The sequence below is a fragment of the Polyodon spathula genome, chromosome 10 (genome assembly GCF_017654505.1).
Source record: "Polyodon spathula isolate WHYD16114869_AA chromosome 10, ASM1765450v1, whole genome shotgun sequence".
NCBI lineage: Eukaryota > Metazoa > Chordata > Actinopteri > Acipenseriformes > Polyodontidae > Polyodon > Polyodon spathula.
In genome coordinates this window covers 29,044,182-29,067,342 of record NC_054543.1, presented here as the reverse complement: position 1 = coordinate 29,067,342, position 23,161 = coordinate 29,044,182, and the positions used below count along the sequence as shown (strand labels likewise).

The 23,161-nt window shown below is 39.2% G+C and overlaps 1 protein-coding gene across 1 annotated transcript; it reads left to right on the top strand.

Moving 5' to 3' along the window:
- The first annotated feature begins 589 nt into the window (after nt 1–589).
- Nucleotides 590–22,936, top strand: LOC121322063 (insulin-like growth factor-binding protein 2-A). Its single transcript, XM_041261552.1, has 4 exons — nt 590–1,161; nt 19,378–19,571; nt 22,295–22,435; nt 22,574–22,936. The coding sequence occupies exons 1-4, from the start codon at nt 600–602 to the stop codon at nt 22,721–22,723; spliced, it is 1,047 nt and encodes a 348-aa protein (XP_041117486.1). The 5' UTR covers nt 590–599; the 3' UTR covers nt 22,724–22,936.
- The last annotated feature ends 225 nt before the right edge of the window (nt 22,937–23,161 follow it).

The window sequence follows — 23,161 nt, the reverse complement described above, 5'->3', positions numbered from 1 at the left end:
TTACGGCACTGTATGTATGTATGTATGTATGCTGAGCATAAAATGAATGTTTGTGTCTTAAACACACAGTTATATATATATATATATATATATATATATATATATATATATATATATATATATATATATATGGGATGTCTATAGACACTTTTGTGCAAAATAGCATTACAAGAATGAGTACTTTTAAGGAGCATATTTTTTAAACGAGTGTGTGTACTTTTTAACATACTTTTTTAGGCTTGCTTTGCTTGCATTTAAATGAATATTACAATCATTACTTCACGTATTACTACTTTTTTCAGCTCTCAAACGTTGAATATGTTTAGTTAGCCACGCCCCATTCAATTACGTAGCTGGTATCCCGGGTAATGTGACTGGCAACTAATCTAACCAATGAAAACGCGTAAAAGTTGGACACTGTTCTTTATTGGCTGATTTCTTCAGACTAGCAAAAACTTTGTGGGAGGGAGGAAGTTTCAGGGGAGGGTGGGAGTTACAGAGGAGGGAGCTTAGAACAATATTAGAACATCTAATATATAGTTCTGTGGGAGGGAGCACATAATGACTCGTTTTTGCCTGAGGTAGGAAGATGTCCTAATATGGACACCGTACCTCAGCTTTTACTTATCATTTTCACTAGGTGGCTTGGACCTGTCAATTCAGTATCCAAGGTAATTTGTCAGTCTGTAGGACCTAGTACGGCGTCTTCCACAGTCCTACCTGTCATTCTCTTCAGTCTTTCACCCGGAGTAGCTCTCCACTGTTATGTGCTATTAATCTGCAGTTTGAACTCTGCTGCTAAAATGATTTTATATATTGGCTGTACCTTGTTGTTGGCATCTGTGTTCATCCTCGACACCTCACTTGGGGAGGTGGTGTTTCGTTGCCCGAGTTGTGCTGCAGAGCGCCAGGCTGGTTGCCCCGAAATCAGGATGCCATGTACAGAGCTGGTGCGGGAGCCCGGCTGTGGTTGCTGCCCGGTATGTGCCCGACAAGAGGGTGAGACCTGTGGGGTGTACACCGCGCGCTGCTCCACCGGACTTCGGTGTTACCCGAAACCAGACTCAGAGGTACCCCTGCAGGAGCTGGTGCAGGGACACGGGCGCTGCGGGCGAAGAAATGACGAGGAGAGTAAAGGGAGTAACGAAAATGGAGCTAGTGGTAAGTAGTAGATACAACCTGTTAGACAGTGAGAATTAACCTGTGTGTGTGTGTTTATATATATATATATATATTTATTTATATCACCTTTATGTGGATACACAATAAAACCAATTTTGTTAACTAATTATTCTGTGTTATGATTGTGTTTTTGTTTTTCAAGCACACTAAAACAAACCCGTTGGTTGTAACGGTATAGAATAATGTAGTCATAAGTAAACTATTGTAGCTTCACGTGCTTTAAATGCAAATATACTTTTTACCAATAAAGAGCTTTTCGATATAGTTTATTATTTTCCATGTCAGTATGTTTATACATTGCTCTAGTTTCAAAGACTAGTGATACTAATGATAGCATGATTTTCCCACCACAAAATAAACAAATAAGGATTAATAATTCACAGGTCTTTGTAATGTGCATATTGAAGAAATGTGCAAATACAACAGACAGAAAACGCTAATGTTATAGTAAAAGAAACAAGAATAAATCCTTTAAGTTGAACTAGTTTAGAAACTTCAATGGATGTTCTTGTCCTTTCTCATGTTATCAAAGCTGTTGAATTCAAGATGGGGTGTGCATAATACAATCAGCAGCATAGTTACAGATAGCATTATTGTGGGTAATAAAAAAACAGCAACAAAAAACAAGATAAATATGAACCAATACAAAACGGAAAAGGAGAAGGATATAATCAACACTTTAATATTAAAAAAGCAGGTGATTTCCACATTGTGTAAGTGTATACAACTGGATTGATAAGCAACATTCTTATTTTGTGCCAATGCAAAATGAAGTAGCTTACTTTACAGCGCAAAAAAGTCTCATTTTGTCATTAAAAGCTGCATTGAAATAGAAGTCACAATACATCCTACAGGCTGTGTCTTATCACAGTGAACGTTTTAATGAAATTAAGATGGATGTAATAACTTTAGACTATTTCACTGAAAAAGAAAAAAAAAAAAATCCAGAAATTTAAAATAATAATAGAGGTGTGTGCAGGAGATGTTGATTTAACATTTGAGTTGTTTATGCCTAGTTCTGAAACTGAAATTGTATTTCTCGAAGCAAAAGCTTAGTAAATCTTGCAGAATATTAAGCCTAAAGAACAATATACTCTATTTTGTGCTTACAACAGCAAAGAGTAAGCACAGAAAATAGCTAACTAGCTTTTCTGAACACAGACACCTTTATCATTGTGTGTGGACTCTAATTTGAAAGTTTTAAGTAATCAACTGACTTCATGCACCCGTGTGATAAACAGCTCTAGTGCCTTTCATCCTACATAAAATAAAATAACCTCAGAACTAAGCAGAACCTATGGTCTTATCACTAAAGTCCAATACAGAAAGTCTAGTTTCATGAACATTCATTAAATAACTTATTAGTTAAAGCTCTATAAATAGAGCCCAGGGATATACATATTTTTTGGACTTAAGATATATTCTATGCTGTATATAACGCTAAGTAAACTCTTATATTGGTGGATCGATTGACTGGTTAGTTTTGATTTGGTATCATGCTGGGTGGCAGTGCCAATAGAAGTCTATCAGTTGCACCCACCCCCAAGTTTGGCCTGTTTTGAAGTTCTCTGTCTCTGCTAATCAGTGAGGTCTTTGTTGACACTGGTTGTTGTTTTAAAATATGAAGTCACACATAAAATACCTGCTGTGTGAAGTGTAAAAATTGCAGGCACCGATACCCTAAACATTTAGGAATATAATTGGTGGGTTCATTTTGTTACCTGTTCATGCTATATTTACATCTAGTTGTCTTTGAGTGAGTTTGAATCCCAGACTCAATATTAGAAATAAGTATGTTACAGTAGCTGCATCTGTCTGGTTCCAGTGTGTCTAGTCGTTAACAACCACATGGAAAGTCATTGTTGCTGGAATATGCTAATGCACTGTGCAAACTCTGAGTGCTTAGTGTTGATCGTTAAGCATGCAATGTGAAATGCTTTATGGTGTTGGTAAAAACTATTTTCTCTGATTAGATTAAAGCTGCAGCATCACACAATTAGGTTAACACTTGTAATATAGTGTTGTATCAAATACTGAATTTAAATTGTTTACTATAGTTTAGTTTTAATTCAGTAAGCTGGCAGAGAAAAGTTTTACAGTGCTTGTTGAGACTCTGAGAAAACACTTCGATCCGAGACCAGCAGTTATTGCAGAAAGATTCAAGTTTCACTGAAGAGACCAGCTGGAGGGTGAGTCAATTTCACAGTTTTTGGCTGAGTTGAGAAACTAGCAGAGCATTGTGATTTAAAAAATGACCTGGATGAAGAGCTGCAGGATCGTTTAGTGTGTGGTTTAAGAAAAGAAAGAATTCAGCACAGATTGTTATCTGAGCAAAACCTGACATTGAAAAAAGCATTTGATATTGCTCAAGGAATTGAGATGGCAGAGAAACAAGCAGGTGATATGAAAGTGCATTCTAGTACTGTAGAAGTCAATATTGTGAAGTCAGTGAATACACATTCTCAGACCTCTTGTTACCATTGCAATGGTAAAGGGCATAATTCAGGAAACTGTAAATGGAAAACAGCTAATTGTCGCAACTGTTGAAATAGGGGACTGTAACAGGGCGTAAGCCCTACACATGGGGAAATATGTAGTTTAATTGTATGTTTTTGGGTTAATTGTTAATAGATTGATTTAATTGTTTAGCTGCTGTGGCGCTTCGCCGGGGACGAGTACCCGTATGCTTGGAGCAGCAGCTGAAGGCGATCAGCTGTTCCAGCAGGCGGATGGGCATGTCTCGGCGGAGCGTCATTGTAAAAGCATGGTGATTGCTGTGATCGGGGCTGCTGCAAAGCCTGTCGTTTTCACGGCACCTTTGATTTGTAGTTTGTTGTATTGTGTTTTATTTTGCACTTTTTGTACAGCTTGCTGTAATAGTCCTCTGTGCGTTACCATTACTGGTAACATCACATGACCACCTTTATTTACTTTTGTTTTCTGTTTGTTAATAAATCCTGCGCGCCTGTGCCGATGTTTCAACATCACCCCCAGTGATCTCTCTATGTGCTTGAACATCGGCTACCCACACACGTGACAAGCAAGACCCTGTCACAGGGACATATACAGCAAGCGTGCAGATCAAAGACTGATCAAAGTAAAACTGCACCGCCATTGAAGGCTCATTCTGAAACATATACAGGTAGGCCAAGTACCAAAGCTTACCAACGACAGCAGAAAAAGACGCACTACTTAGAAACTAAATGCAAAAACGTCAGTTGAGATGAAACAGAAAGTGAAACTAACAGTGACGATGCCGAAGAGCGATTATTCTGCATTAAGCCTGATCTGACTTAAAATGAAGGAATTAAAGTTCACAGTGCTTTAAATGGTAAAGTGATTGGAATGGAAGTTGATACTGGGGCATCTGTCCCCATTGCCTCAGAGAATACATGGGAGAGAATTTAAGAAAATCCCTCTAGAGAAAACCTTCCTTCAGCTGAGCATCTACACTGGTGAGTTTGTAAAAATACCAGAGAAAATGTCAGTTGAAGTTAAATATGAATATCAGACCACACAGTTACCTCTGATCATTGCAAAAGAAACTGGCTGAAAGACTGGAACAAAGTAAACAAAGTGCATGGCAATCATAGTTTGCAGTTGCTGTTAGAAAAGTATGCTGGAGTCTTTAAAGAAGGTCTAGGGGAAATCAAATATATTGAAGCAAAATTTGCAGTGAAGGCTGAAGCCATTCCAAGATTTCACAAACCATGTTCAGCCCCCTAGTCAATGAGACAGAAGATTGAACAGGAGTTGGAACGTCTTGAAAAGTTTAAGATTATTGAAAAAGTTAACTATGCAGATTGGGTAGCCCCCATTGTCCTTGTAGTTAAAGAAAACGGGTATGTGATGAATATGTGATGACTACAAAATTACCATTAATCCCTTCTTGGAAGTGTATCAGTATCCGTTACCAAGGATTGAAGATCTGTTTGCAGCTCTGAATGGAGGCAATTTGTTCACAAAGCTGGACCTCTCCTAGGCATTTTTGTAAATTCAACTTAGTGCAGATTCTAGAAGATACATCACCATTAGCACACACCGTGGGTTGTACCAATACAAAAGTCTGCCTTCTGGAATTGCATCTTCACCAGCTTTTTTTCAGCAGACCATGGACAAAGTCTTGCAGGGTGTAATCTGTTTCCAAGACAACATGCTCATCACTGGAAAAGACCTCACAAGCCATCTAGACAACCTGAGCAGAGTTCTGGAACGACTAAAACAGTGTGACATTCACTGCAAGAAATCAGAATGCTCATTCTTGACTCCCTCAGTAGAATATCTTGGACACGTGATTGACAAAACTGGACTCTCAACATCACCCAGTAAGGTGGAAGCAGTAGTTAAAGCACCACAGCCTAGAAATGCAAGAGAACTTCGTTCATTTTTGGGACCTGTGAATTACTACGGCAAGTTTATTTCAACATTAACCACCTGGCAGTGCCACTGAACAGTCTACTGAGAAAAGAAACAAAATGGATCTGGTCTCCAGCCTGTTAGGAGAGTTTCAAGAAACTCCAGAAAGAGCTCACTTCTGCTAAAGTCCTGGCTTGTTAGCCTGGCTTGTGACACATCCGGATATGGCATTGGAGCCATCATCTCACACACATTTCCTGATGGCAGTGAAAGGCCCATCACCTATGCATCACACACATTGTCCACAGCAGAGCAAAATTACGCTCAAATAGAAAAGGAAGCTCTGGGAGTTAAAAAGTTTCACCAGTATCTGTATGGGCGAAAATATACACTGATAACAGACCACAAGCCGTTGACCTGGCTGCTGAGCCCTAATCCTCAAATTCCAACACTTGCAGCTGCATGCCTTCAAAGATGGGCACTGATCTTGTCTGTCTAGCAGTACGAAATACAGTTTCGCTCTACTGAGAACCATGGGAATGCAGATGCATTTTCAAGACTGCATTTAAAACACAGTTCTACAAACTGAATCAAAATCACTACTTTCAATGTAATTCAAATTGAAATGTTACCTGTTAAAGCAGAACAAATCTGGCTTGAAACACAGAGAGATTCTGTACTCTCCAAAGTTTACCAGTTCACATGAAAAGGATGGTGTGCATCCCACAAAGTGATAGCTCAGGTCAGACTCTGCTGTTCACACAGATTTGAGCTGACTCTGCAGGATGGTTATTTCTTGTGGGGAATCAGAGTTGTTGTTCCTCTAAAGTTCCAAAAACGTGTGTTAGAAGAACTGCACATCAGTCAAATGGGAATCGTGAAAGCACTGGTTTGGATACATGTGTGGTGGCCCAACCTGGATAAAGACATTGAAAGCATGGTTGGCAAATGCTTTCCATGTCAAGAAGTGAAGCCATCTCCTACACCAGCTCCACTGCACCCATAGGTGTGGCCAGAATATCCGTGGCAGAGACTTCATATGGACTTTTGCTGGACCACTGTTTGGACACATGTTTCTTGTTGTGGTGGATGCTCACTCAAAGTGGCCTACGTCATTCTCATGAAAACAACTACTTCAACTAAGACCATGGATGCTCTCTGAAATGTGTTCACAATATTTGGATTGCCGGAGCAGATTGTGTCTGACAATGGTACACAGTTTACATCTGACGAATTCAAGACCTTTTTGAAAAGCAATGGCATAAAGCAAATATGCACTTCACCTTATCACCCCTCCTGTAATGGAGAAGCTGAATGCTTTGACCAGACATTCACGCCAGCCATTTCGAAGGGGATGAAGGATACAGATTAGCAAATGAAGCTGAAGAACTTTCTGTTAATGTATCGGAATACCCCACATTCTACTACTGGCATATCACCTGTTGAGCTAATGCTTGGATGAAGACTGCATACTAGAATTGACTTACTGCATCCTGACTTGAAAGGAAAGATGGTCTCAAAACAACTGGATCAGAAAATAGCACATGACTCAAGTAAACCAGCTTGTGACTTTGATCTTTAACAGTCTGTCTGGGTCAGAAACTACAGTGGAAAACCAAAGTGGCTCCTGGGAAGGATCATCAAGTGACGAGGACCACTGACATATGAAGTTGAGAACTCCAGCGGAATCTGGAAGCGACCAACTGACCAGATTAGAGAAGCAAAGAACGAAGAACCAAATTTCCATGAATACTTCTGGGAGATGTCATCTACTCCAGTTGATTCTACCCCTTAACCAGAAATGAAGCGACGTTAAAATCAGAACCTTCAATTGCCAGCACTCCTTCAAAGGCCAAGACGAAACCACAAACCTCCTGACCGATTTGTTCCTGACTAAAGGGAGAGGAGATGTAATATATTGTTGTATCAAGTACCGAATTTAAAGTGTTTACTATAGTTTAGTTTTAATTCAGTAAGCAGGAACAATACCTAAATTTGGCCAGTAGGTGGTGCTAAAACAGATACTAACCTGTTCTGCAGCAAGTTAAAATAAAACAGTTGGAAGTTTCCAGTTGGCGTGCTGTGATATATCCTATCTGACTATCTATCTATCTGTCTATCTTTCTATCTATGTATCTATATATTGAGTTTTGGTGAGATGAATAAACCACTGAAACCTCGCTCATTTTAAGAGTGCTACCCAAGGTTTTAAAATAGATATCTAACCTCTAATTGCAATACAGTGCACAGCAGTTTGTATGTTGAACATCTTTTGTTTATTATCTTCAATATTTTAATTTAAAATATACAGATTTCTCAAATACAACACTATAGATGAGAAGTTGCTGCTGCTTCCTTTTATCTAATCCCTTCCTATGTTGTAGTTTAAACTCACTCCAATGGCCTATTTCTTGTCAGACCTATTTTAAATATTTGAATATCCAGAATTAACATGCAACACTAAAGCTCTGTATTTTAGCAGAACAAAAAGGGGGACTAGTGATAATGTTTATGCATGTAAGAGCATTTATTATAAAGCATAATGCATGTTTGATCCACTGATATGAAATCTTGTACCCCGTTTCCAGTAGCCACGCTTAGGTGCATCATAGCTAGACTGACCAGCTGAGTTGTAGCTACAAATGGCTGTCTGCGTATCCACTGCATTTTCTCAGGTACACCTATCCTTGGAAGTATTTGCGCTACATCAGAGGTCAAATGGCATTCTGTGACGCATATTAGAGATCAAATGACATTCTGTGACACACAGCATGCTGGGATTCTGTGGCTTTTCAGAAACAACAGATCATTTGTAAACATTAAGGTTGAAAGAAGTCTTGTTGCTGTTTTCATTTTCGTTATCCACAGTATTGATAGACTTATAAATACTGGTTTTACAGCAACTGGCAGCGAAAACAAAGAAAAAGATGATGATGACCTGTACTTATATCGTCGTACAGCTCACATGTAAGTATTTGTTTGCAAAGCTCGCATGGTAAGTATTTCTTTGTAAAGCTCACATGGTAAGTATTTGTTTGTTGTGTTAATGGTTGTTAGAAGTGAACTTTCTGACCAAATATTCAAAAGTGCTTTCATTTCCTCCCCATCCCAAGGTAAGCAAACATTTTCTTTTCTTGGGTCGCTAGCAACTGCTGTTGCTGCATTGAAATCCAGAAACACACTGATGTTGTGTATCATGCTACGTAGTGACACTTCTGCCTGGACCAGTTGGGACTCATCGGTAAGGGTCTACCTAAATCGCGATTTTGCGTAAATTGTGAAATTGAGGGGTCACCGCTAAATTTACCTCTTTTACTTAAGCAAAAAAGAAACAAACCAAAAACGTCCACAAATAACATTACAAAAAAAATTCTCCAACGTGGTTAACGTTGTTGTTGACAACAAAGTTTTATTCAGCCTATCAGTAAGTCTTTACTGCTTTTCTGTGACCTGTACTCTGCAGTTGGGGGTGGGGCAAAATGGTGCTGCATTTTCATTTAGGTTGCTAAAATCTATTTTTCAGCATTGGAGGTAAAATAGTAGAAGTGGACAACAAAAAAAGCGATTTATATTTCAGCCGATGATCGTTTCGAGATATTTCCCAAAGAAACTGTACATGCAGATTGAGGTAATTGTTTTGCATATCTTAATGTGTCTTTGGAGAAAATAAGATCCCTCACTTTTTAGCTTCAGAATCACACATTAAACAAAAGGCTACTGCAGAGGCTGCTGAACATAACGTAAAATAAAGAGCTTTCAGAAACTAAACTAGAAAGTCAGCCCAGACAAAAAGCTATTCCTGTCTGCAAGTTAAAATGGTCTAGAACCACCACCTTGGCTCAACCTGCTGCTTACTTTTTCTCAGTTGGTGTTTTAGACCCGAATAGCTACGTTTTCTTTGTTTTGACTCGGTACGGTATTAATAAAATAAATTATTGGATGGTACAAATAACATAACAACGAACGTTCTTCATTACATTGCCTTTATTAAAGTATGCCAGATGCCCTTGGGTAACCGAGTTTTGGGGCTGTTTCTAATCAATTTCCACATCTTTATAACTTGACAAAGCTTTGCCTTAACTTCCAACCAATTCAGTGGATGCAGAAAGTGCAGTCTCAATGTATGGGCAAGTGAACTGCAGAGGGATGCAGCATGCTTGCCGTTAACAAATGACAGCACTCTGTTTTAGTAAGGAAGCAAGTACCACTATTTTTAGGCTTTATAGTGTTCTGAAATATTGTCTGCTAAGGTTATTTAATGTTTAAAAAGGTCAGCGAAATCCTAATTTTATTCCGCAATCCACCTGTGAAAAATACCTGTAAATCTACTGCGATTTAAGTAGACCCCTACTCATCGGATATTGCAAACCGGTTTGGGACTGTGGCAGTGTGCTCTGCCCCAGTGTGTATTTTGTGTTATATGTTGCATGTGGTATGTATAATATTGCTGCACAGGATGTAAATGGGTGTGTGTAGCACAAGTGATTTAAAATATATAGTTGTATTTAGGCACAGGGATTTAAGATTACTTCATGTACATTTAAAGTATTTAATAGTAGTTAATTAAAGTATTTAATAAGTGAAACTGAGCGCTGCAGCGTCTCAGTTTCACTTGCCAGTACTGCTTGTCTGTGTGTGTGTGCTCCTTTCTGGCTTGACATCACCCTACAGCCAGCCTGTTCACACGTGGTTCTAGAGTGGGGTAACAGCACCTCCAAGACTCAGGTCAGGAAGAGTACTGCAGACAAAAATTAAAAAAAGGGCAATGGCAGAAGACGGCATCAGGCTGAGGGACTGGATCTAAGACAGTGCTGGACTGGAGGCCCAGTCAATGTCCATAGCCATCTGGGTTCTGTGGGTGATGGACAGGGAATGATGGGAGGCTTATGAGAGGGAACACCCCAAACACCCTGGAGGAAGGTGTGGAGTTGGTCCTCTGCTACCTGGAGGCAGCTATAAATAGAACAGCAGCCCAGGTAGCAGGGTCTCCAGTGCAAGAGGGAGAAGCCTTGCTGTCTCCAGCACTCAGAAGGGGGGAGCACAGGCATCCAGCGCCCAAGCGGGGGGAGCACGAGCATTCAGCGCCCAGGCGTGGGAAGCACGAGCATCCAGCGCCCAGACGGGGGGAGCACGAGCATCCAGCGCCCAGACGGGGGGAGCATGAGCATCCAAAGCCCGAGGGGGAGCTGTTCCCTCCTCCACTGCATGAGGGAGAGCAGTAGGAGCTGCCTCTGCATCCGCCACTTCCACTGGCAGGAGGAGAGCTGCAGGAGCTCCCTCTGCCTCCGCCACCTCTACCGGCAGGAGGAGAGCAGCAGGATCTGCCTCTGCCTCCACCAACTCCACCGGCAGGAGCCAGAGCAGCAGGAGCTGCCTCTGCCTCCACCAACTCCACCGGCAGGAACAGAGCAGTAGGAGCTGCCTCTGCCTCCACCACCAGAGGGAGAGCAGCAGGAGCTGTCTCTGCCTCCACCGCCAGAGGGAGATGGGCTACTGTTCTCACCTCCACCGCAAAGGGAGGAAGCAGCCTTTCTGTTGCTGGAGTGTGCTACCCCACTGTCAGCACATCTACTGACTACATTGCCAGTAGCCACCTGGAGATTTTAAGGGGGGGAGGGTGGCCATTGAGGCCAGTGTGCTCTGCCCCGTGTGTATTTTGTGTTATATGTTGTGTGTGGTGTGTTAATGTTGGTGTGTAGATATTGCTGCACGGGATATAAATGGGTCGTGTAGCACAAGTGATTTACAGTATATAGTTGTATTTAGTCATGGGGATTACACAATCACTCCACATGCATTTAAAGTATTTAATAGCATGTGAGCACTGGGTTGCACAAATTAGTTCACATGCTGGGATTCAACTGAATAATTAATTCATAATTGAAGTAATTGAATCCCGGCACAACATTTTTTATAGATGCACGCTTCACTCACTCAAGGTTGTGTGTTTGTTGAGTGGAGAATGTGTGTGGAGAGGAGGTAAAAACGATTTAAGCAAAGTAAATATGACAATTGCTACAAAGTACGGGAAGGACCAGCACGGTATTTGTTTAGTTTTTGTCCACTGTCTGTTTGGTTTGTCTGTTTATGTTTAAGTGCCATGTACTGTTTTTTTGTTTAAACCTTTTATTTTTCACTAAACGCACTGAGCGCTGCAGCGTTTCGGTTTCACCTGCCAGTACTGCTTGTCTGCATGTGTACTCCTTTAAGGCTTGATGTCACCCTACAGCCAGCCTGTTCACAGGGACACGCCCTGGACTCAGACGGACCAGCTGAGGTATACTTGAACCTGGCTAGTGGAACCGAGGCATTGTTTACAGTGCAAGAACCTGTTGAAGTAATCCAAAAATTAGCACCTTCTGAAGCACAGTAACATTGGTTAAGAGGTATTGAGTGAACTCAAAACCACTTTCTGTAGCACCAGATTTTCTATATTTTAACAAGGTACAACCTTGCTTAGCTTTTAAGAGCTGGTTGGTGTGGCTGCGGACATTAGAATACAATACCAACTTTTTTATAGCCAGGTAAAAGGGCTTTATCCTAGGTTTAAAAAACTTAACTGAACAACCAAACCCTTGTCTATAGTCTACTTCAGCCTAGGGACTACAAGAAGACCAGCATCCTAATGAGACATTGATGGTTTATCTTGTTACCAGATCCCCTAGCTAGAGGAAATGAAAAGTGATAGCATTAGTAGAATGCAAGTATTCTGTGTTCTATTGCGCCGTGGGCCATAAAACCTTGATGCCTACCAATGATGTGCAAAGCAGACAAAATATTCAGAAATTTCTTCTGATATCTGTTGTTGTTGTTATTATTTATTTCTTTGTTTGTTTCTTTATGTATGTATCAATTTATATATTATAGGGCAGTAAAGGGTTACAATGCAAGCTTATGCAATCTTCACCCAAACCTTCTCCCAACCAAGCACTTTTGCTTCTGCCAAGACCAGAATCATGGTGTGGTTCCTCTTCTCCTCACACTCCTCACTTGCCAGGCCTCTCTTTCACACTGTCGCTGTCTTTAGGGGTGAGGTAATTACCGTACCAGCCCTGTGACTACCAGTCATGCCAAGACTTGCTCTTGGCTGACGGGCTCACTCAGACATGCACAGCACTGCGATTTTATCTGCTCGGGGCGTCATTAAAAACCTGTCAGTGTGTAATTAACAGGTGAGGGGGAGAGGCTGATTCTATCTCTCTCCCTCCTCACAGCACGTGTGTCAGAACCTGTCTTAAAGAGCGGCCCTTGCAGACAGCCCAGGATTTAATGTGCAGTTTGAAGCCAGGGAGGAGGAGCAGAGATTCTCCTTGAAGCATAAGGAATTCAAGCTGTCTCTCGTAGGACTTGGTTAACCCCTCCCTGGGGCCACGAAAAAAAATAGGTTTTTAAAGCCTGTCACCTGCTTCCATGAATATGCCTGTTTATTGAATTTACAGTGCATGGGATGGCTGCCAAACTGAGTAAATAAAATGAGTACTGACAGTGGTATTATAGTGTTCTCAGAAACAAACATATTACATTTGATGTACTTGTTACTATAATGAAAATTGTCAATCTTATAGTTCTTTTATTAGTTCATGCTACAAGTCATAAAGGCGTGCTCATGCGGCTACTTGCAACAGCAGGGTGTTATAAAATTCAAGCTATGTCACATCTCAAGGAGCAAAGGGGTCTCCTTTTTCCAAATGGTGTTGTTTTTTTATTTGTTCTGGTATAAGATTGTACATGGGTGTATATGGTTTATAACCTCCTACTGCTGTAAGTAGTAGCAGAAGCGTATCTTTTTAGCTTAGAGGGTGATGAAGTGGCGAGCCTGATTCAAGATGGCAAAAAGCAGATACAAGAGTCGTTCTTATAGCAAGCTGTATGGCTCTATTCCAACATCACACTCATTAATTGCTTAAGTGAATTGATGGTAACCTGGAGCTTACCTGTTTTGGAGATCCTGGTGAATACACTAGAGTACACAAAAGTAAAACGTTTAACACATTTCCATTCTATACATTCATACTAAACATTGGCACATATCATTAATCATCAGGTCAACCGACTGTGGTTGTGAAGGTTGCCAGTTCAAACAACCAAACAAACTAATAGTATCTTCACAGCCAAGTTCAGCAACAACAAGGGATGAGCAAAAGGTTTTTCGTATACACTTTAAAAGCGCTCCTCTCCCAAAATGATTGCGCATTAATGGCAGACTATTCCAAGGGTCGGTTCAATCCTATTACCCTGGTAGCTTTTCTTATAACATATACTGTAAAATCAATAATTGACTAACTGTAGCTCATGACTTGATCTACATAGTTGGTAAACTACAAATTAAAAATCGTATTATTAAAAAAGACATTCCTTCTCTGATTAGTAACCTTCAGCCTGCTCTGATTGCCTGTTATGTGTTCCCAAGTTATTTTCCTTTTTGAACTCCTTGATAACGCTGGGATACTGAAAAGCCTTTTAGGTGTTGCCTTGGCAATGGTGAGCTTACACAGTATAGATGAGTGTGAGAGATATGTGGACAGCTGGATTGGGATTATATTAATTTTCATAACTGTCGCTTTCAAGTGTAATTCCTCGTTTTACAGTCGTATGTATCCCATGTAGCTGCCTAGGTCTGAACCGTAACAACAGCACTAACTTTGACACCAGCTTTTACTGGTGCCCTACCTACTTTAATCTGCCTCCATCATACAGGGTATAGCCTATACATTTGCCTTGCACTGTTTATACGATTGCCATATTTCTGCTGAGTTGGAATCTACTATCAAAAGTCAGGGGAAATGTTACACAGACAGGCGGAAGTACAAGCATTTTTCAAATAAAACAGCAAATGAAACGCTTCTCGAAAAACCACATGGTGGCACATGTGAGTCACTGCTGTAATGCAATTGGAAATATGAGATATGATTGCAATATGAGTTAATCTAGCTGTTTATGTTTATAGGTAATTACAGTATGTATAGAGGGAGAGTATTCATATACTGTATATAGAGTAAGAGTATTTAAAAACAGCAAACCGCTCTATATCCAGGGAGAATCGGGATCCAACAGCATACTCATCAATCACTAGAAATACTTAATGAAGAAGAAAAATAATTGATAGACAGATAACTTGCTGTTTTAATAATTAGCTTCAACATTTTGGCTTCCTCCTTTAAATACCATGGTAGAAATAGCTAGGTAGTCTGATGTTGTTCTTTAATGTATGAAGGTTGCACAGTGACTTGCAGATGAATGTACACTCTCTGGCGCCACCACTGAAGTGCCTTCGAAGGCGCTTTCAGTTGAAACGTTCAGTTGCTTCCAACTCCTTATTGACAAGGCATACAGTGACCACCAAGGAACTGGGCAGCATATTTAAAACAAACTGATTAATTGAAAAGTAATGTCTGGAATATTTTGCGTCCAGTGCCAGCAGTATTGTATTTTGCTGCATCTCTAGATGACCTAGATGGCTGAGATGGCCTAGGTGAGTCAGTTTGTGCTCTGGAGCTATCCCACAACCCTGCTGATCCTATATTAAGAGTTTGAAAACAAATCTTACAAGTGAAACAAGCTGTGAAAAACACCTTCTGGGTGAACCAAATGACAGATTGGAAAGGAGCCAGTTTTAGTTGGCTGGTGTCCAAGAGAAATTACCCAAGACAGATAACATGTACGGATAACCTGAAGCAAATACAGAGAAAGGCAGTTAGGTAAATGTCATGTCTACTTTGGTACGAGAGAAGGGTGTGTGGGCTCTGCTATGTTTGACAGGCAAAAACATGAATGCCATTGTCTTCTGCCTTTACATTTTTTAAAGCTAGTTTAAAGATTTGTTAATTTCTGAAGCTTTATTCATGCAAGAAGTCCCTTTTACTTTTCAATGCACTCACAAGCACATGGAGTCAACTTATTGAAGTCTCTTTATGACCTCATTGTTATTCTGTGAATTTTCTGTTTTAGGTGTGTTGTGCACCAGCTTTATTGAAACCCTGTCTGTAGATCTTAGCAAAGCTGAGTACTTTTGCTAAAGAATAATTGTAGGTTGATAGTTGTTGTTTGAAGGGATAGTACAGTGAGCAGAACACCATAAAAGAGAAGGCTGCTTTGACACACCGTTAATTTGTTTGTGACATGGTAAAGGGTGTATTTCAGCAGCAAATCTAGCATGTTCACTCATACATATTTGGATATTACGTGTTTTATTCCTGGTTCTTTTGCCCCCTTGGTTATTTGGAATGTTATATCAACGATATGATTCTTATCAGACTATTGTAACACCAACTGCACCATCACGTCACGGTTGTTTAATACATGTAAGTACCACCTTGATATTTTACTGTTTAATTAAGAGCTGATTTGCTTTACCTACTATGTAACTCGTTGGGCTAAACTTACTTCCTTTGAGTTGAGGGAGATAACCTGTGACATAGGTTGGCTCAGCATATAAATGTAATATTAACCTCAAAGATGATGTATATAAATTGTGAAAACCCTGGAAGGAAGTTAAGCTGAATGAATAGAGGTTTTCTTTAGTTAGTTACCATAAAGCAGGCTCAGTGTTTTTTAATACTTGCTGAGGAAGAGGACTTATACAACCGAGTGTAATTATTGGTATGTTACCTGCTGGAAGGGTTTTTCCTGAACATGCTGTGACAGCACATTTCACGCAGGTTTGACTAATCTGTAATTGCAAATGTAAACACTAAATGTTCTTACTGTGAAATCATTAATCGTATTCTCTTCATTGTTGGAGAAGTGCTAGTTGAGTCAGCATGTTTTTATTTTTTTTTAAAGGAGGTTTCATCCAGGAACCAATTATAAATATAATAAAAAATAAAAGACATTGGATTTTTTTTCACTCAGCTCTCTGTGGAGTTGCATATTCCCCATACAGGTGAATCTGAAGTGAACCCCCAGTAGATACACATATAGTCACTTGAAGTTCTGGGGTAAGGGGGTAATAAGTAGAAACATTGGGCCTATTTACTCAACTTTTAAAGACTGGAATTATTTTAAATATCTTAGGGAATTATTTTAAATATCTTTTTTAAAAGTCCATTTTGAATAATTAAATTAAGTTTGCAGTCCATGAAACCGTTTTTATATGGGTTAGATATTTGTTAAATAATTGTTTAACCGAATATAATGCTTATACAATACAAACTGGATGACTTTGTTACATTTTTGGATGTTACGCCATCTCTGTAAATGTTTGATACTTTATCAGGTTTGTAGAGTTACCAGGTTAAATGTCCAAGGTTAAAGTAGGTTGTTTTTCTTTTACTTCAGATCCACTAAAGGGAGAAGCAGCATTTGTGTTTTTTCAACAAAAATGTCTGTGGTTTATATAACTGATTTCCCAACTCAAGGTGAACCCATAGTATGTTGGAGACATATTGGATTAATATGAGACCATATTAACCTTTCCTGACCCTGAACTCAGTGGTTATGAAACAAAAAAGAAACACATCCATAGATGTCTCAATTTCATTGATCTATCATCTATTTACTGAATCTATTTTTTACCTTGCAAATGAGAATGAGAAACTGGAATGTCTCAGGTCTGAAAACTTTGTTTATACCGTACACTAGGCAACAGTTTAGGGCTCAGTAGAGTGTTACTGTTGTGCACACAAAGGCATAATTTCACAAGACATATTGGTGTTGGCTGTGACATAATGCTATGACAATACTGAGTAGGTTTAGCTGTACCAACTGGCAAGCAAATATCAGTGACAAGCACTGTAGTTTCAATCCACTAAAACAAGGAGGCCAAAACTTTGACAACACCTGCAAAGGCAGGTTATGTGCTTGGTGGACTAAATTTCCCCCATGGCACGGTTTAGGGAGTCATCCTAAGGATGTTGGCTGCTCTGGGACTGACCCCAGGAAGAGGCCATTTAACCTTTTTTGTCCTGGATACCCCAACAGTTGAAAGTTTGTTTCATGTCTTTAGTAAAAGTCCATCTTTTGTTTGTGTGGAACTACACAAGATTAATCTGAACTCAAAGAATAGGCTGTTGGGTCCTTTTAACAACCAAAACATCCACCTTAACATTTCAGTATGCTTTATTAAAAGTAGCTTTATAATATTAATGAAAGAGATCTATCAGATTTTTTTTTATTCCATCAGGTTGAATGCTAAAATCAGAATACATAAGAATCCTGTATAGCTTAAAAGTTACTCTAAAATAGGTCTACTGATTTTCCGCAATCACGGAATGGTGGAATTAGGCATTGGGAATGGAATTAGGCATTTTGTGAATGGGATTTTGCATTGTTGTCTTTTTCTCCACAACTCCAGTTGTCTGTTTTTTTTCTATCTTGCACCCAGCCACGTTGAATTAATTCATCATGTGACTTCACTTAATACTTCTCTGATGAAACTCAACATGGCTGCTGCACCAACGAAGAAAATAAAATGCAACGTTTTAGCAAAAGACAGAGCTAAAACATTTTTTGATTATTAATTGCATATTTTATTATTGTCTATTTTATTTATTTCCACTCTACCTGCCTTTAGTAAAGCTACAATTAGCAATGTTAAACCATGACTGTTGAATTAAATTATATTATCTGACGATGAAGAAACAAGCTATTTTTCTAGCTATACGTTCCTTAAAGGATATTGATTGCTTTACTGTGTAAAGGATTGTCACAAAGATGGATGCAGTGGGTGACATCAGGCCAGAAACAGGAACCAACACAAAATAAACAGAGAGGTGGAGTTTGGTGAAGCTGAGCGATTGTTTTCACTCAGCATTTAATAATGAACAAACATAAAATAAAAGGTTTCAAAGAATAGCAAAAACACAGGACACGACAGTCATTTAACATACACTTTTATCCAAAGCGACTTATAGAGATCACGGGGTAAACTATGCATTAAATTACTGCAGAGTCACTTAGAATAGGACCTCATCATCTCATCGCTTTTATGTTTTATCACTCACTTCTCAGACTTTGATTGCGCAAGGTGACATTGCCTTGATGGATTCAGTTATGAATAAGAAAAATGAAACTCCCTGGTGTTTCCCCTGATCAATAATGAAAGTTAAGATTATGGAGAATACCTGTCCGCCTGTCTTTATGTATATACATATGTACGTGAACGTGTGAAGAATTCCAAAGGATACAGTCACTTGCTTGACCTACATGCTGACAACTGCTAAAATGATCCAAAGGTATATAGATAGAGCCAGTTCTGGACACTAGTCTCATCAACTTTCTTTTTAATGAAGTCTATAATATAAAACCATAATAGGTGGTTGGATTTAAACAAGGCAGTTTTTATTCATGGGTTCTGGGTGCTAACATCATCAAACCTTCTGATGTAATTTGAACATTCAATTGAATAATGTGTTGTATTTATTCTCAGTTTACGGCTAATCACCTGTACTTTAACCCTATGCTTCTTATTACAAAACCACTGTTTGCCAAAACCCAAATAAATCCAGTTCAGATATTTTTTCCCCCAGATTATTTTGCCCAAAAATGTATATCTTAGAAAGGGAATAGATAAAAAAATTACAAAAGAACAGTTTGTGATAAAACGTGATAATTACTATCTAGCACAGATGATCAAGTATGTCACAATACGGAGTCTATTGGTCTGACACACTGTATGTCATATTGTTTTATATATATATATATATATATATATATATATATGAACTGCTTATGCAATTGTGATGCAACTTGCTCAGGATCTTAGTTTGCCTAGGTTATTGCTAGAATTGGAATGTGGGGATAATTAGAGGCTGTCTGTCTCTCCATCCGAAAAACAGTTACTGGTGTTGGTAAAGGTATATGTGTAGTTTATATCTAATTTCAGTAATTTCTGTTCAACAGCAGAGTTTCTTGATCAGTTGGAGGTGAGTCTGACTGAGGCCATACCAGAGGGCCGCAAGACGAACGGTCAGCGGAATGAAGCAAAGGATTTGGCTGTGATCCGACTCCGGCAGACCGAACAGGAACGTCAGATGTGCAAGGGACCGAAACAGCCCCACACCACTGAAGTCAGTAAGAGGACCAGGCTAAAACCGGTCAGTGGAAATCACACCTTACTGTAAAATCTTTGAAATTGGAGTTGCGAGCTTATATTTGCATATATGCATTGACTGTTTTTGGTTTAATATTTTAGTCCTGTGTGTATATGTCTAAGTTTAAGCGCATGCTAAAGATATGTGGTAATGTAAGAGAAGGGGGCACACACATTTGTACTGTCCACCCGCACAACACCAAATTGTTTTCCTTAATTACATCAATTTTAAAACCAATAAAACAAAAGATTAAGAAAATAAATTAAAAAATCTAAAATAATCTAATGTGAGCACTACTTTTTTTAGCCAATACAATTCTTTATTTGGAGCCAGGTAAAAAAAAATACTTAGTTTTAGTCCTTTTTTATTTGTATTATTTGCTTATACCTTTTAATATATATATATATATATTATATATATATATATATAACCGATAATATATATAATATATATATATATGCGATATATTTTTTTTTTTTCACTATTGTAAATACTGATGCGGTCAAAAGTTTTAGAACACCTCCATTTTTCCAGTTTTTATTGAAATTTATGCAGTTTTATGTCTCAATGTACTCTGAAATTAAAGCATAGAACAAATACACAATTGGAGATAAAAAAAGAAATCATGGAATCGTTTTGTTTAACAAAATTTAATCTAAATTTTTGACTCATCAAAGTAGCCACCTTTTGCAGATATAACAGCTGAACACACTTGTGGCATTCTTTCTACAATGGAAATCAAATACTGATCGGAAAGTTCTTCCCAATACTGTTGCAGAAGTTGTCACATATGTGTTGCACTTGTAGGTTGCTTAGCTTTCACCCTTCTGTCCAGTTCATCCCAAACCAGTTCGATGGGGTTTAAGTCTGGAGACTGTGCTGGCCATTCCATGATTTGAAGCCTACATCTTGTTCTTTTCTTCTAAGGTAGTTCTGACATAGCCTTGAGGTATGTTTTGGGTCATTATCTTGCTGTAGGATGAACCCCTGACCAACTAGTCGTATACCAGAGGGTATTGCACGGCGCTGCAAAATGCTGTGGTAGCCGTTTTGGTTCAGGGTGCCACTCACTCTGTGCAACTCGCCGACTCTGGATCCAGCAAAAGAGTCCTAGACCATCATGCTTCCTCCTCCATGTTTAACAGCTGGTGTCACACACCGAAAAACCCTGCATGATGAACTGAAGATTTCAAAGATTTCGGTCCATAAGACCTTCTTCCAGTCTTCAGTAGTCCACTGGCCGTGCTTCATGGCCCAGGCAAGCCTCATTTTCTTATTTTGCCATCTTAGCAATCGCTTTCTTACTGCGACTCGACCTGTCAAACCTGCAGCTCGAAGTCTTCTCTTCACAGTTGAATCTGAGACTTGCTTACTTCGACCAGTGTTAAGCTATGCTTGAAGCTGTTGTCCTGGGAGCCACCTATCACGCAAGCTGTTGACTCTCAGAAACTTGTCTTCTGATTCTGTTGTGGCTTTGGGTCTGCCAGACCTCTTCCTGTGAGAGTTTCCTCCAGTTTCCAAGTGCCTTTTGATGGTGTAGGAAACTGTACTCACCTGACACCTTGGCTTTCTTTGCAATTTCTCTAAAGGAAAGACCTATACATTTAAGGGTTATAATGGTCCGTCTGTCTTTTTCTTGCCATTATGATAACAATATACTACTTCCTGTAGTACAATACTGTCCAAATAATGCTTAAGAGAGTGTAGTACCACAGTCTGTTCCAACACTGCTTTTATACAGACAGAGGGTTTCTAAGTAATCAACAAAAGTTGGGACACCTGTAGGAATTGTTAGCATCAACTTTTAAGGCTTAATTTACTTCCATTGCTGCAGAACAGCTGTAAGTTGTTAACCCATTACTTGTTCCCTGAAAAAGGCCTTTTTGTATAACTCTGAAATGTACATTATTTTTCAGTTTTTGGTAACCTAAACTTTTTTGTTAACCTCTGGCAGTTTACCGCTTATCTTTGTACCATTTCAGGTTAGTCACTGGACTTGAACTGTTTAAATTTCAATAAAAACTGGAAAAATGGGGGTGACCTAAAACTTTTGACCGGTAGTGTATATATATAATTTTTTTATTTTTTATTTTTCCCAATACAACTGAAAAGGATGCAGGAAAAGTCTTCTTTAAAATTTCAGGAACAACCCTTCTTTGGGTACTGATATTATTTAAAAACATGCTTCCTTAGAAGGTTCTATCCATAACCAAAGTTTACTTAGTCTAGATTGATACTGTGCTTAACACAGTACAGCAGAGCCCTCTGTTGGCAAACAAGTGTTATTGCCAGTGTCTTTATGTAACGTTACACACTTATCAATGCCTGCAGATTATTAGACATTGCCATGAAGTTATTCAAATACAACTATATAACCTTCGATGTGATGCCTGTCTTGCCAGACACAGTTGCAGAAATCCATATTGTGGGGAATTAGATAATTATGCTGATAGACAGTGGGTGGGTGTTTTCTGTATTCTGTGGTTATAAAAATCAGAAATTGTGCATTTTTCACTATTATGAAGGCATGTACAAATGTTCAATCCAAGTTGTTCACAAGTCACAAACTTCTATGACAATATGCATAAAATAATATGTATAAAACAGTATGTGTGCTGGAAGCGCTTTGGCATGTATGTATCCCACACAGTCATTCTGCATTAGTAGTAAATGTGGCGCTCAGCAGCAGAAACATACCTGACTGTCTTTTTCTCTTTGCTGTGCAGAGTCTGTGCCAAAAGCAACTGGACCAGGTCCTAGAGAAGATCTCCATGATGCATATCCACGATGAGAAGGGACCCCTGGAGCTCCTGTACACAATGCACATGCCCAACTGTGACAAGTGGGGGCTCTACAACCTCAAACAGGTGAGCAGTCTACAGAAACACCTGCACCCTACCACTGTTCTGCTTTGTCCCAGGCACTTTTACTGTAAAATAACCCTGTTGTAAATAGGACTGTACTTTGTTCCATGCAAAACCATTCTGCGTTGTCTTTAATTTCAGTGCAAGATGTCTATAAACGGACAGCGAGGCGAGTGTTGGTGTGTGAGCCCAAGCACAGGGAAGCCTATTCCAAACTCCCCCATGGTAAGGGGGGACCCCGAGTGCAATCTATACTACAACGAAAATGAGGACCCCGTACCCCAAAAATAGCAAGTATTCCAGTAACCCCCACCACCACGCGTCCAGAAACATATGGTCTGGGCCCTCCAGGCAACATGGAACTCCTGGAGAAACAACAGATTATATAACTATGCAAGCTATGGATGTATATTTTATAGTTTGTTTTTATACAGACTATAAAGTCAAATATCACCAATATCACTTTTTAGAGTTTGGTGGCCCTTATGGTTTTAAAAATGTAAACATTTATTTTATTTTGTTTTTACATTTTCAAGAACCGTATATTTAGAACAGTATTTTTGAGTGGGGAAAAAAAAAAGAATCTATAACAGAGGTTATACAATGTTACTTCTAATCTATTTCTGAACTAGCAGTACAGTCGGCTACATTTTGCAAGCCATATTGAATAATTTCTGTGTAAAATACAATGTGATTATGGGTTACTGCTGCTTTTACAGGCTATCCAAT

What these genes read in the sequence shown, in the direction of transcription:
- LOC121322063 (XM_041261552.1), top strand. Translation starts at nt 600, where the DNA reads ATGGACACCGTACCTCAGCTTTTACTTATCATTTTCACTAGGTGGCTT. An exon ending in TAACGAAAATGGAGCTAGTG is followed by an intron (nt 1,162 to 19,377) that starts GTAAGTAGTAGA and finishes TCTGTTCAACAG; the next exon opens with CAGAGTTTCTTGATCAGTTG. An exon ending in GGCTCTACAACCTCAAACAG is followed by an intron (nt 22,436 to 22,573) that starts GTGAGCAGTCTA and finishes CTTTAATTTCAG; the next exon opens with TGCAAGATGTCTATAAACGG.